General features: G+C 48.7%; 1 protein-coding gene across 1 annotated transcript; it reads left to right on the top strand.

Moving 5' to 3' along the window:
• The first annotated feature begins 6,723 nt into the window (after positions 1-6,723).
• On the top strand, positions 6,724-12,326 carry Nlrp6 (NLR family pyrin domain containing 6). The gene is made up of 8 exons (XM_052713388.1): positions 6,724-6,752; positions 7,296-7,567; positions 7,717-7,752; positions 7,948-9,673; positions 10,431-10,523; positions 11,416-11,586; positions 11,662-11,829; positions 12,209-12,326. Exons 1-8 carry the CDS (start codon positions 6,724-6,726, stop codon positions 12,324-12,326), a joined length of 2,613 nt encoding a protein of 870 aa, XP_052569348.1.

The following is a 12,326-nucleotide window of genomic DNA, read 5'->3' as shown; positions in this document are numbered from 1 at the left end:
ATCTCTTTGTTAACACATTAAAAAGCAGACTGTGTTTTTTAAGATCTTCTGGGAAATGCCGAGCAGTGGTGGCGCACGCCTTTAATCCCAGCACTCAGGAAGCAGAGACAGGTGGATCTCCGTGGTTTTGAGGTCAGCCTGGTCTACAGAGTGAGTTTCAGGACAGCCAGGGCTCCATAGAGAAACTCTGTCTTGAAAAATCAAAAACAAAAGCAATCTTTCAAAAAACGGTGACTTGCAAACTGTAAACGCACCACTTTCTGTGACTAGCTCGGTGTGGGTTGGCTCGTTCGTTGGTTTGTTCTTGTGCATTCGTAGGAGCTGAGCCCCTGTCAGCTCAGCGGAGGCTCAGAACTCACTCCACCCCAGGACTCACGCTGCTCCCCCGCAAGTCGTCCTCTCCCACCCTGTGGACTTCCCTTTCTTTTAGGTAGGAGCCTCTGAGTTAATTACTGGATCATGTGGTGACGTAAGCAAAATTTTAACTTTATTTATTTCTTTATTTATTTGAGACATGGTCTCACTTTTGTAGCCCTGGCTGGCTTGGAACTCTTTAGACCAAGCTGACTTTGAACCCATAGAGATCCTCTTGCCTCTACCTCCTGAGTGCTAGGATTGAAGGCATGTACCACTATGTTCAACAACATTTTGACATTAAAAAAAAATTGTTTTCTAAGATGGCTGCACCATTTTCACAACCAGTAATGTGCAAGAGCACTGATTTCCCCACGTGCTCACCACCATGTGTTACTGTCCACAATTCTGCCTTTCTTTCTTTTTTTCTTTCTTTCTTTCTTTCTTTCTCTCTCTCTCTCTCTCTCTCTCTCTCTCTCTCTCTCTCTCTCTCTCTCTCTCTCTCTCTCTCTCTCTCTCCTTCCTTCCTTCCTTCATTTATTTATTTATTTATTTATTTTTATTTTTTTTTTTTTTTAAGCAGAGTCTTACTATGTAGTCCTGGCTGGCCTGGAACTTGCAATTTAGACCAGGCTGGCCTCAAACTCATGGAGATCCACCTGCCTCTGCCTCCCAAGTGCTGGGATTAAAGCTGTGTGCCACCACCGCCTGGCAGAATTGAACTTTTGATAACTACAAAACGCCTTGCGGAAATTTTTATTTTGGTTGCATTGACACTTAAGTCAAGTTGGAAAGAACATCTTAATGATATTAAAATTTTGTTTCCATGAACATTATTTAGATCTTTAATTTCTTTCATACAACTTATAGTTCATCTCACATAGAACTTTATGTATTTTAATATATTTATATCTAAGTATTTCACTTTTTTATGCCAATGTAAATGGAAAAATTTTAAGGGGAGTTTTTTTTTTAAGATTTATTTTATCTGTAATTATGTGTATATGTGGAGGGATGGTATGTGATGTGAGTGCAGGTGCCCACAGAGTCTAGAAGAGGGTGTTAGATCCCCTGGATCTGGAGTTATAGGTAATTGTGAGCTTCCCAACATTGGTGCTAGCTACCAAATTCAGGTCCTCTGCAAGATCAGTACATGCTCTTACCTGCTGAGCCATCTCTCTAGTTGTGCATGTTATATTTTAAATTCTGATTATTTGTTGCTAGTATACAGGAAATCAAACAGCTTGCAGATGATCCATGTGATCTACAACCTCACTGTAATAATTCACTAGTTCTAGAAATGTTTTCATTGTCTGGCATTTTCTACATATATACGCTGTATATAAACAAATACAGTGGGCCTTTCTTCCCAACCTGAGAATCCTGTGTTTCTTTTGATTGTTCTGCTGCACAGGCTTAAGACTTCTAGTATAACATTGACAGGGGTGTGAGAGACAAACCTTGTCTTCTTCTCAGTTCTATAGGGAATGTCTATCCAGTTTGTCACCAATAAGTATGATGTTAACTCTGAGAGTTCTGCAGATATTCTTCACCAAGTTGAGAAAGTTCCATTTCATTCTTACTCTATAACTTTTTCTTTGTTTCTTTGTTTTTGAGACAAGGTCTCATTATGTAGCCCTGACTGGCCTAGAACTCACTATGAAGACTAAGTTAGCCTCAAACTCAGTGAGATCCACCTGCCCCTGCCTCACAAGTGCTAGAATTAAAGACATGAATCATCAGGCCTGGCCCTTTACTAAGTGTTTGTTTGTTTGTTTGTTTGTTTGTTTGTTTGTTTGTTTTTAAGTCAAGAACAGTTTTGAAGTTTTCACAAATGCCCTTTGTTCTGGACAGAGTCTTGCTATGTAGCCCAGGCTAGCCTCAAACTTTTTTTTTTTTTTGCTTCAGCTTCCTGAGAACTGGGATTCCACATCCAGCTTCAAGTCCTTTCCTGCCTCTGTCAACATGATCATGTAATGTGATGGGCTGCATTAACAGATATCTGAATGTTAAAACAGGCTTTATTGCTAGAAACAAATCCCACTTACTTGTGATATAACTTTATTTACATTAGGTAGTATAAATGGATATTTCCTGTCCTGACTGCCTGCTCTCAAATAACCAACGCAGAGGCTGAATATTACTTACAAATGCTCGGCTGATAGCTCAGGCTTGTTACTAGCTAACTCATACTTAAATTAACCCAAATTTCTATTTATGCTTTGCCATGTGGCTCATAGCTTGTTACCTCATTTTTTTACACAATCTGCTTGTTCGGGCTCTGACTGGCATCTATTCTGACTCCACCCTTCTTCTTCCCATCATTCTCAGTTTAGTTTTCCCATCTAACTTCCTGCTCAACTACTGGCCTGTCAGCTTTTTATTAACCAATGAGAATAATACATATTCATAGTGTAGAAAATGATTGTTCCAGAACAAGGTGTATTCCACTTGTTGGTACTTAATGGAAGACGATTGTGTCTGTGTTCCTGAGAGATACTAGTCTATAGTTTTCTTGTCTTGGGATCTCTGTTAGGTTTTCATGTTAAGACATTACTGGCTTCATCAGGTGACTTAGGAAACATTTCCTCTCTAATACTTAGAAAATTCTTATTCTCTTCTTTAAATGTTTCTTAGAATTCATCAGTGAACAATCATACCCTATACTTATGTTTGGAAAGTTACAAGGTATTGACTCAATTAATTTACCAATAGATATAGGCAAGAGCCAGCTCAAAATAGCTCTCAAAACCCACCCCCACTGACATACTTCCTCCTTTAAGGCCACAGCTCCTAATCCTGCCCAAACAGGACCACCAACTGGAGACCAAGTTCAAAGCTAGGAAATATGTCAGACACCTCGTTCAATCCACCAGTTAGGGCTATTTCTCTTGTTGATGTCTTGTATGGGTTTTGGAAGATTTTATTTTTCAAGAAACTGGTACATAGCTGGACTTGGAAGTACATTTCTTTAATTCCAGCACTTGGGAGGCAGAGGCAGGTGGATCTCTTGAGTTCAGTGCTAGCCTGATGTACATAGCAAGTTCCAAGCCAACTAACGCTCGTAGTGAGACCCTGTCTCAAAACAACAACAAAAAGACTGGTACATTTTGTCAAATTTATAGACAGGGCTGTTCAGAGTGTTCCCTGGTTATTCTTTAATTCACGGAATCAGTTGTAATGAATCCTCTCCAGTCCTAATATTAGTAACTTGTATTTTATCCCCTTTTTTTCTTCTTTTGTTCAGCTAGGATTTGATAACACTTATTCTTCCCAAAGAACCAGCTTGGTTTTTATTAATTTCTACTGTCAGTTTCGTTGATTTTTGTCCTGAATGTTATTATTTTCTTTTTTCCATAATGATTTTGAACTTAATTTGCCTCTATTTTTCTGGTTCCTTTTGAAAAAATTATTATTTTGTGTGTACATGTATGTCTGCACTTCATATGGATGCCTGGTGCTCACAGAGGTCGGAAGAAGGCGTCAGGCCCCCTGGAACTGGACCAAAGTCTCTCCACAGCTGTTATCAGCAGCTCTGACAGTGCATGGGCCACTGAGTGCAGAGGGGCCCTCTAAAGCAGGTGGGAACCTAGTCACAACCCTAGGGTCCCAGGTCCCACACCTCCTGTGACAGATACCCAAGAGCCAAAGCAGTGCTGACCTTCAGTCTCAGGCGCTGTAGTCGTCTCCTTGGCAACAGGAGAAGAGCATCTGGAGGAGTGTTGGGGGCTGGTAAAGGTGAAGTAGAATCGGAACTGAGTCAGGTTTAGAAACCCAGCATTCTTGGAAGACCAGAAAACACAGCTTCTAAGGAGCAATGGGGGAAAGCCACCTAGGGAATGTCACCTTTGTCACCTTTGCACTTCACAGCTTGTGGGCTGCTATGCCTTTTTTTTTTTTTTTTTTTTTTAACATGGGCTCTGGGGATTCAAACCCTGCTCCTCAAGCTTATACCAATCCTCAGACTTACACAGAAAGTGCTTTACGGGCTGAGCCGTCAACCCAGACCCTACACCCGTGTGGCAGGAGTACCATGAGTGTTTGTTTGTTTGTTTTGTTTTTTTGAGACAGGGTTTCTCTGTGTAACTACCCTGGCTGTCCTGGAACTTGCTCTGTGGACCAGGCTGTCCTTGAACTCACAGAGATCCACCTGCCTCTGCCTTCTGAGTACTAGGATTAAAGGTGTGCGCCATCACTGCCCGGCTCATTTTTTTTGTATGTGTATGTGTATTTTACCTGCATGCATGTCCGTGCATTCCTGGTGTCTGCAGAACCCAGAAGAGGGTGTCAGAACTCCAGGAACTGGACTTACAGATGGCTTTGCATTGCCATGTGGGTGCTAGGAATTGAACCTGAGTCCTCTGGAAGAAGAGTCTGTTTCTGTTGTTGTCGTCCTTGATTTGTTTTTTGTGGTGTTTGTTTGTTTGTTTGTTCGTTGTTTCCACATGGGGTTTCTCTGTATAACAGCCCTGGCTGTCCTGGAACTCACTCTGTAGACCAGGCTGGCCTTGAACTCAGAGATCCGCCTGCCTCTGCCTCCCAGAGTGCTAGGATTAAAAGTGTACACCAGGTTGGGGGGTGGGGGGAGAAGCAGGAGAGGGGAGGAGGAGGAGGGATGAGAGGGGGAATCTGTGGTTGGTATGTGAAATGAGTTATAAATAATTTTTTAAAAAAGGTGCACCTTCACTGCCCAGCACACAGTCAGTGTTTTTAACTCTTGAGCCACCTGTCCAACCTCCTGTGAGTGTCTCATTTCACAGAACAGGAAATGGAGGCATAGAAGTGAAACAACTTCTACCAGGTGGTGGTGGCGCACGCCTTTGATCCCAGCACTCGGGAGGCAGAGGCAAGTGGATCTCTGTGAGTTCGAGGCCAGCCTGGGCTACAAATCAAGTTCCAAGACAGGCTCCAAAGCTACACAGAAAAACCCTGTCTGGAAAAAAAAAAGTTAAACAACTTGTTCAGCAGGCAGCAGTGGCGCACGCCTTTAATCCCAGCACTCAGGAGGCAGAGCCAGGAGGATCTCTGTGAGTTCGAGGCCAGCCTGGTCTACAGAGTGAGATCCAGGACAGGCACCAAAACTACACAGAGAAACCCTGTCTCGAAAAATGGAAGAAAAAAACAAACAACTTGTTCAAGGTCACACTGCTGTTGAGTAGTTTATTGAAGACCATCTTGGCTTTGTGGTTCTCCCCTTCTTTCTTTTTGTTTAGGCATGCATGTGGTGGACACACACACACACACACACACACACACACACACACACACACACACACACAGTTGTGTGTGGGTACCTGCAGAGGCCAGAGGAGGGAGTTGGATGACCTGAAGCGGAAGTTATAGGTGGTTGTTAGCTACTCAGTGTGAGTGCTAGAAACCAGACTAGTCTCTGCATGAAAAAAAAGTTCTTAAGTGCTGTCTCTCTCTCCAGTCTCCCATTTTAAACATTTATTGCGATGGGGAGGGGGCATACATCCACAGCTTAGGTGTGGGGGTCAGAGGACAACTTTGTGGCGTTGGTTCTCTCCTTCCATCTTTATGTAGGTTCTAGGGTTGGAACTCGGGTTGTCGGGTGAGCACCGTTCCCGAGAGGCCACCTCTCTGGTCCTAACTTTGCGTTGTCTACCTTCAATATGATGGCAGGGAGACAAAGCAAACCTGTTTTCAAGACCTAGTAGAAAAAGGTATGCATTAAAAGGCCGCACAGCTTTGCCTGAATGAACTGTGTCTTCAAGGGATGTAACTTAGTCCACTACAAATCCCTGCACTCAAACACCATGTTAACTTTGCCATGTGGAGGTACACACACATGCCTATACGCACGTTCATCCCACACAGACATCGGAACTCCACATCCCTGTAGTCACTTACAGGTCCTAAGGTCAGAAACATCCCATCTCTGCCCCGTAGCTTCGTGTGGAGGATTAACAAGCTGCAGAGCTCAGGGTCTGGCTCCCCCTCTTCCCCTGATGTGAACCTTTCCACAAAGCCCTGCCCATACACTCCCCTTTGTTCGCACACCCTGTCTGAACATTTTCAGCCAGCTAAGGCCATTTCTGAAGACCCAGTAGTGAGTCACACACTCATTCTGAATCACCTTCTCACAGCTGCATGGGATGCCACACCCAGTAAGAGGAGTATCCATAGAATAAAATAGAAGAAAAACCAAAGGTCGCCTGGTAGAGCACTTAAATGGGAACTGTGCTTAAGTGTGGGAGCCTTGTGACTGTCGGCAAGACTCTAGCTAAGCTGGAATGGACAAGGCTGAGCAACACCCCCCACTCCCAGGATGAGACCAGTTTAGCTGGGGAAGGATCACCTCTGCTCCCTGCCTCTACCTCTGAGCCTTAGGTCCTGTGACAAGACTCCATGGATGTGGCTGGAGCCTCCTGCTCCAGGTGAGTGTGGCTTCCAGGGAGAACTTTCAAGTTAAGCTGGCCCTCTAGAGTCTGTCCTGGGCTGCTGATTCAAAGCCCATCTTCTATGCCACCCCCCTCCCCAAGCCAGGACATTTATAAGTCTGCTCCCCACAAGGGACTCGGACTTAGCCCCTGGTGCAGGCGGTCCAGAAAGTACTTACCAAAGTGTGCAACGAGCTTGGAGTGATGAATTTAGGAACCCCGCCAGGGCCTGACCTGTCTGCTCAATGTTCCTGGAGTGAGCTATGTTAGGGCAGCCCTATCAGAGGGAGAGACAAAGGAGAGTACAGACCCATGTAGGGACCTTAACTGGCTTTGTCTGGTGTGGTCAGGTGTGTGAAAGGAAGGACGCGGGAAGGCTAGCTGTAGAGTGATTCACCTCACCACAAGCAGTTAGGAATTAGAGGTGTATTGTCCTGGGGCTCCATGTGGAGAATGTGGCAGGTGTGACCTGAGGTGCTTTGGAAGTTCGGGAACAGGTCCTATGCAAGTGGCATCAGTAATAATCCTGCCCATCCCCAGCTCGGAGGCGTTGGCAAGGGAGCTGCTTCTGGCCGCACTAGAGGACTTGAGCCAGGAGCAGCTGAAGCGCTTTCGCCACAAGCTGCGGGATGCACCCCTGGATGGCCGGAGCATCCCGTGGGGGCGACTGGAGAACTCAGACCCCGTGGACCTCGTCGACAAGCTGACCCAGTTTTACGGGTCAGAGCCAGCCGTGGATGTGACCCGAAAGATCCTTAAGAAGGCGGATGCTCGAGATGTGGCCATGCGGCTCAAGGAGCAGCAGCTGCAGCGTAAGCTGGATGGGGTAGGATGGGGTGGAATCGGTTGACTCGGCATGCACTCCCCCCATGTACAGGGGGGCAATTCCAGAGGCTCCCAGGGAAAATGCCTTGCCCCATCCCTCACGCTCAGTGAGCCTCACATTGGGTTTTCCTTCCAGGGCTCGGCCCCAGCTCAGCAGTTCTCTCCGTGTCCGGTAAGTTCGGCGGGGCACACAAGTGAGAGGTCCTATTGGACTCCTCAGGGAGCCCATTTCCTGGTGTTGCTTGGGGGTCCTTGGATGTGAGATAGCTGGAGGAGGCCATGACACAATAGAGGAAAGTGAGGCAAGGCGTTGGTTCCAGGGTGGCGGCAACTCCATCCCTACCTTCCATGGCCTCACACCTTACAGAGTACAAGAAGAAATACCGCGAGCACGTGCTGCTACAGCACGCCAAGGTGAAGGAGAGGAACGCCCGCTCGGTGAAGATCAACAAGCGCTTCACCAAGCTACTCATCGCGCCGGGGAGCGGCGCCGTGGAGGACGAGCTGCTGGGGCCGTCGGAGGAGCCCGAGCCTGAGCGTGCGAGGCGCTCTGACACACATACCTTCAATCGGCTCTTCCGGGGAGATGACCAGGGCCTGCGGCCGCTGACCGTGGTGCTGCAGGGCCCGGCAGGCATTGGCAAGACCATGGCCGCCAAGAAAATCCTCTACGACTGGGCGTCAGGCAAGCTATACCACGGCCAAGTGGACTTCGCCTTCTTCATGCCGTGCGGCGAGCTGCTGGAGAGGCCGGGTACGCGCAGCTTGGCAGACCTGATCCTGGACCAGTGTCCCGACCGCAAGGCGCCGGTGCGGCAGATCCTGGCGCTTCCCCAGCGCCTGCTGTTTATCCTGGACGGTGCGGACGAGCTGCCTGCTGTAGTCGCTCCGGAGGCCGCGCCCTGCACAGACCCTTTTGAGGCTACGAGTGGCTTGAGAGTGCTGAGCGGACTGCTGAGCCAGGAGCTGCTGCCCTTGGCTCGTTTGCTGGTCACTACACGCAATGTCGCCCCCGGGAGGCTGCAGGGCAGACTGTGCTCGCCACAGTGCGCAGAAGTGCGCGGCTTCTCAGACAAAGACAAGAAGAAGTATTTCTTCAAGTTCTTCCAGGACGAGAGGAAGGCGGAGTGCGCTTACCGCTTCGTGAAAGAGAATGAGACGCTGTTCGCACTGTGCTTCGTGCCTTTCGTGTGCTGGATCGTGTGTACTGTGCTGCAGCAGCAGCTGGAGCTGGGCCGGGATCTGTCTCGTACTTCCAAGACCACGACATCGGTGTACCTGCTCTTCATCGCCAGCATGCTGAAATCTGCAGGCGCCAATGGACCCCGGGTACAGGGAGAACTGCGCACACTGTGCCGCCTGGCCCGGGAGGGCATCTTGAAGCATCAAGCACAGTTCTCAGAAAATGAGATGGAGCGGTTGAAGCTTCAGGGCTCCCAAGTTCAGGCACTGTTTCTCAGCAAGAAGGAATTGCTGGGCGTGCTAGAAAAGGAGGTCACCTACCAGTTCGTTGACCAGAGCTTCCAAGAGTTCTTGGCTGCGTTGTCTTACATATTGGAGGCTGAGGGATCTCCGGGGGCACCAGCGGGAGGTGTGCAGATGCTCCTGAACTCTAACGCAGAGTTGCGTGGCTATCTTGCACTCACCACTCGCTTCCTCTTCGGACTACTGAGTGCAGAGAGGATTCGTGACATTGAACGACATTTTGGCTGTGTAGTGCCACAGCGTGTGAAACAGGACACCCTGCGGTGGGTACAAGGACAGGGCCACCCCAAGGTGGCACCAGTAGGGGCAGACAAGAAGGATGAGCTGGAGGACACTGAAGAACCAGAGGAGGAAGAGGAGGATCTCAATTTTGGACTGGAGCTGTTGTACTGTCTGTATGAGACACAAGAGGACGCCTTTGTTCGACAGGCTCTCGGCAGCCTTCCAGAGATGGTCCTGGAGCGAGTTCGGTTCACTCGCATGGACCTGGAGGTCCTGAGCTACTGTGTGCAGTGCTGCCCGCCTGGGCAGGCTCTGAGACTGGTCAACTGTGGACTGGTAGAGGCAAAGCAAAAGAAAAAAAAGAGTCTGGTGAAGCGGCTGACGGGGTGAGTCTAGAGGGCAAGGTTGTCCTCACCAGTGCAACTTGCACCCATGTGCCCAAGCCCACTTGGGCTGGGAAGCATATCCACACCCGATAACCCACATGGCAGAGAGGACTTCAGGACCACTTTACCCACCCCTTTGCAAGGCAGCTGTCCCTCTTCTTCCCTAGAGTGACCTCACCATACCTACTTTTAGTCATGTAGATCAAGGCAACCCCCCCAGCACAGCCAACAGAGTTCCATGAAGTGGCCTAGGCCCCTCCCTGTTGCACTTTTTCATACATTCTGGATTAATGCCATGTCCTCTGTGTGCTGAGCCTTGTACCTCCAACCCAACACTATTTGCTGTCTATCTTCAAAGTCTACCCTGGCTCCTCCACTTGGGTCCAACTGCTGGCCCCAAGGTACTGACCACACTATTCCATATCCTCCTCCACTCCCAGACTCTACCAGATCCTAGGTTCCTGCACAGACATGGAATTTACTTTCTATGAACTCGGTTCTATTCAATACTCATGCCAAGACTTGCCTTCTGTTGAGAATATACACCAGGATAATGGCAGGACTTGGTCCTAGGGACCTGCAGGCCCACTCTTGGGTTTTGTTCAAGTTTGTTGGGGGAGGCAATGCAAGGGATACGGGATAAGTGGCAGAGACAGTTCTGGAACCCCCGATCCTCAGGTAGGAAAAATTGAGTACTTTCTAGAAAGGCCTAGAAGGAGCACTATGGCCATCAACCTCTTTCCTTCTCTCCCTGCAGTTCTCGAAACACCACGAAACAAACCCCAGTCTCCTTGCTGCGTCCACTCTGTGAGGCCATGACTGCCCAACAATGTGGTCTGAGTATTCTGATGTGAGTCACCATGCCTCAGCATGGAGGGGATTCAGAGCTGGGTGCCCTGTACAGAGACGAAATTAGCTTTCTGGAGAAGGTGGAGGACATAGGCTGAGAGACTAAGCCGGATCCATCACTATTAAGTGCTGGCAGGGAAAGGCTGGCACTAGGCTTTGTGGGAAACAAGAGTGCAGCACAGCTTGGGGGAAGAGACAGAAAAAGCAACAGTGTTCCTTTTGAAGAAAGCTCCCAAGTGCTGCTGGAGTTGCTACACCATCTCTTTGCAGGAAAGCGTTCAGAGGGGGTGGCCCCTGGTGCAGCTGCCCCTTTGTGCCCTTGAGCAAGTCGTCTGCCTATGCTTTGGTTTCCTCCCTGTAAGATATAGCCAGCTGATCCTACCTCGGGGGTTGGTAAGATTTACTGAGGCTCCCTGAGGGTAGAGTGTGGTAGATCCTATCACTCTTAGCTATCACTGTTGAGCGGGGAGTCAGGAAAGTTATGGGAATGAATAGTGGCAGGCCACAGTGAAGCAGATAATCATACATCAATAGAGGATGAGGTGGAAAACTGGCTTTGTGGAGGTCAGGATCCAGCAATCTGAAAATGAAACAAAAGAAGCCAAAAAGATAGTCACATTTGGCCCAGAAATTCTACCAGAAAACTAAGTACATGAAGGTGCTCACCTCATGATTTGTAATAAGAAAAAAAAAATCAGAACCAGCAGACCTGCACAGCCATTGCGGATGGTGGCCATAATTAATAAAGGGTAATTATGACAAACTGTACATTTCTTGACTAAACATCAGGGTATGAGGGAATGGGTAGTTGGTTCAGCTGGAGGTGAAAAGTGGTCACAGGCTTACAGACCAACCCACCTGCTCCCCCCCCCCCCCCCCCCCCCCCCCCGCAGCTTGTCACACTGCAAACTCCCTGATACAGTTTGCCGAGACCTCTCTGAGGCCCTGAAGGTAGCGCCAGCCCTAAAGGAGCTGGGCCTCCTCCAGAACCGGCTCACTGAGGCAGGCCTGCGGTTACTGTGTGAAGGACTGGCTTGGCCCAAGTGCCAGGTGCAGACACTCAGGTGAGGCCTGGTTTTGGAAGGGTGGAGGTAGGGGATACCACCTCCTGCAGCCTCTGAGTTCAGCCCTTCCCACAGGGTGCAACTGCCCAGCCTCCAAGAAGCGATCCAGTACCTGGTCATTGTGCTCCAGCAGAGCCGGGCCCTGACCACCCTGGATCTCAGTGGCTGTCAGCTGCTTGGTTACATGGTGTCCTGCCTGTGTTCAGCCCTGAAGTACCCTACATGCTGCCTAAAGACACTCAGGTAAAGGCCGGGGGAGGTATGGTGCTGAGGACATAGCCTATCAACCCTAGGTTAGAGTAGGTGCCTAGAAGTTCCTTCTGAGACCAAGTTTACACACAGATCTAGGTACCCAGCCTACAAAGATTAGCCCTCTATGGTCCTACCCAAAACTCTGGGTCTCAAACAAATATCCCTAGCCTATGGAGACAGTCTGGGCCCATGAGCCTAACCCTCATCTATATTCCCTCATGGGCCCTCAACTTTTAATAGATTCCAGTGCTTCAGGTACTTGTGTCTTTGCTATAGCTAAGCAGACAGCTCCAACCACTCCACTCTCACCTGGGTTCTTTCCCCCAGCTGATCAACCTTTGTCCCTTCTGTCTTACCCATGTGGCTGCAGTCTGACCTCTGTGGAGCTGAGTGACCTGTCACTAAGGGAGCTTCAAGCTGTGAAGACATCAAAGCCAGATCTGACCATCCTCCATTCAAAACTAGACACAAAGCCTCTCAAGGGATGA

The sequence above is a fragment of the Peromyscus californicus genome, unplaced genomic scaffold (genome assembly GCF_007827085.1).
Source record: "Peromyscus californicus insignis strain IS unplaced genomic scaffold, ASM782708v3 Scaffold_4__1_contigs__length_199733344, whole genome shotgun sequence".
Classification (NCBI taxonomy): Eukaryota; Metazoa; Chordata; class Mammalia; order Rodentia; family Cricetidae; genus Peromyscus; species Peromyscus californicus.
Note: the sequence above shows the minus strand (reverse complement) of the source record. Positions and strands in the feature narration are given on the sequence as shown.

Excerpts from the sequence above, each read along its gene's own strand:
- Nlrp6 (XM_052713388.1), top strand. The coding sequence starts at position 6,724 with ATGGATGTGGCTGGAGCCTCCTGCTCCAG. Across the intron at positions 6,753-7,295 it reads GCTGGAGCCTCCTGCTCCAG|CTCGGAGGCGTTGGCAAGGG; the intron begins GTGAGTGTGGCT and ends GCCCATCCCCAG. Across the intron at positions 11,830-12,208 it reads TGCTGCCTAAAGACACTCAG|TCTGACCTCTGTGGAGCTGA; the intron begins GTAAAGGCCGGG and ends ATGTGGCTGCAG.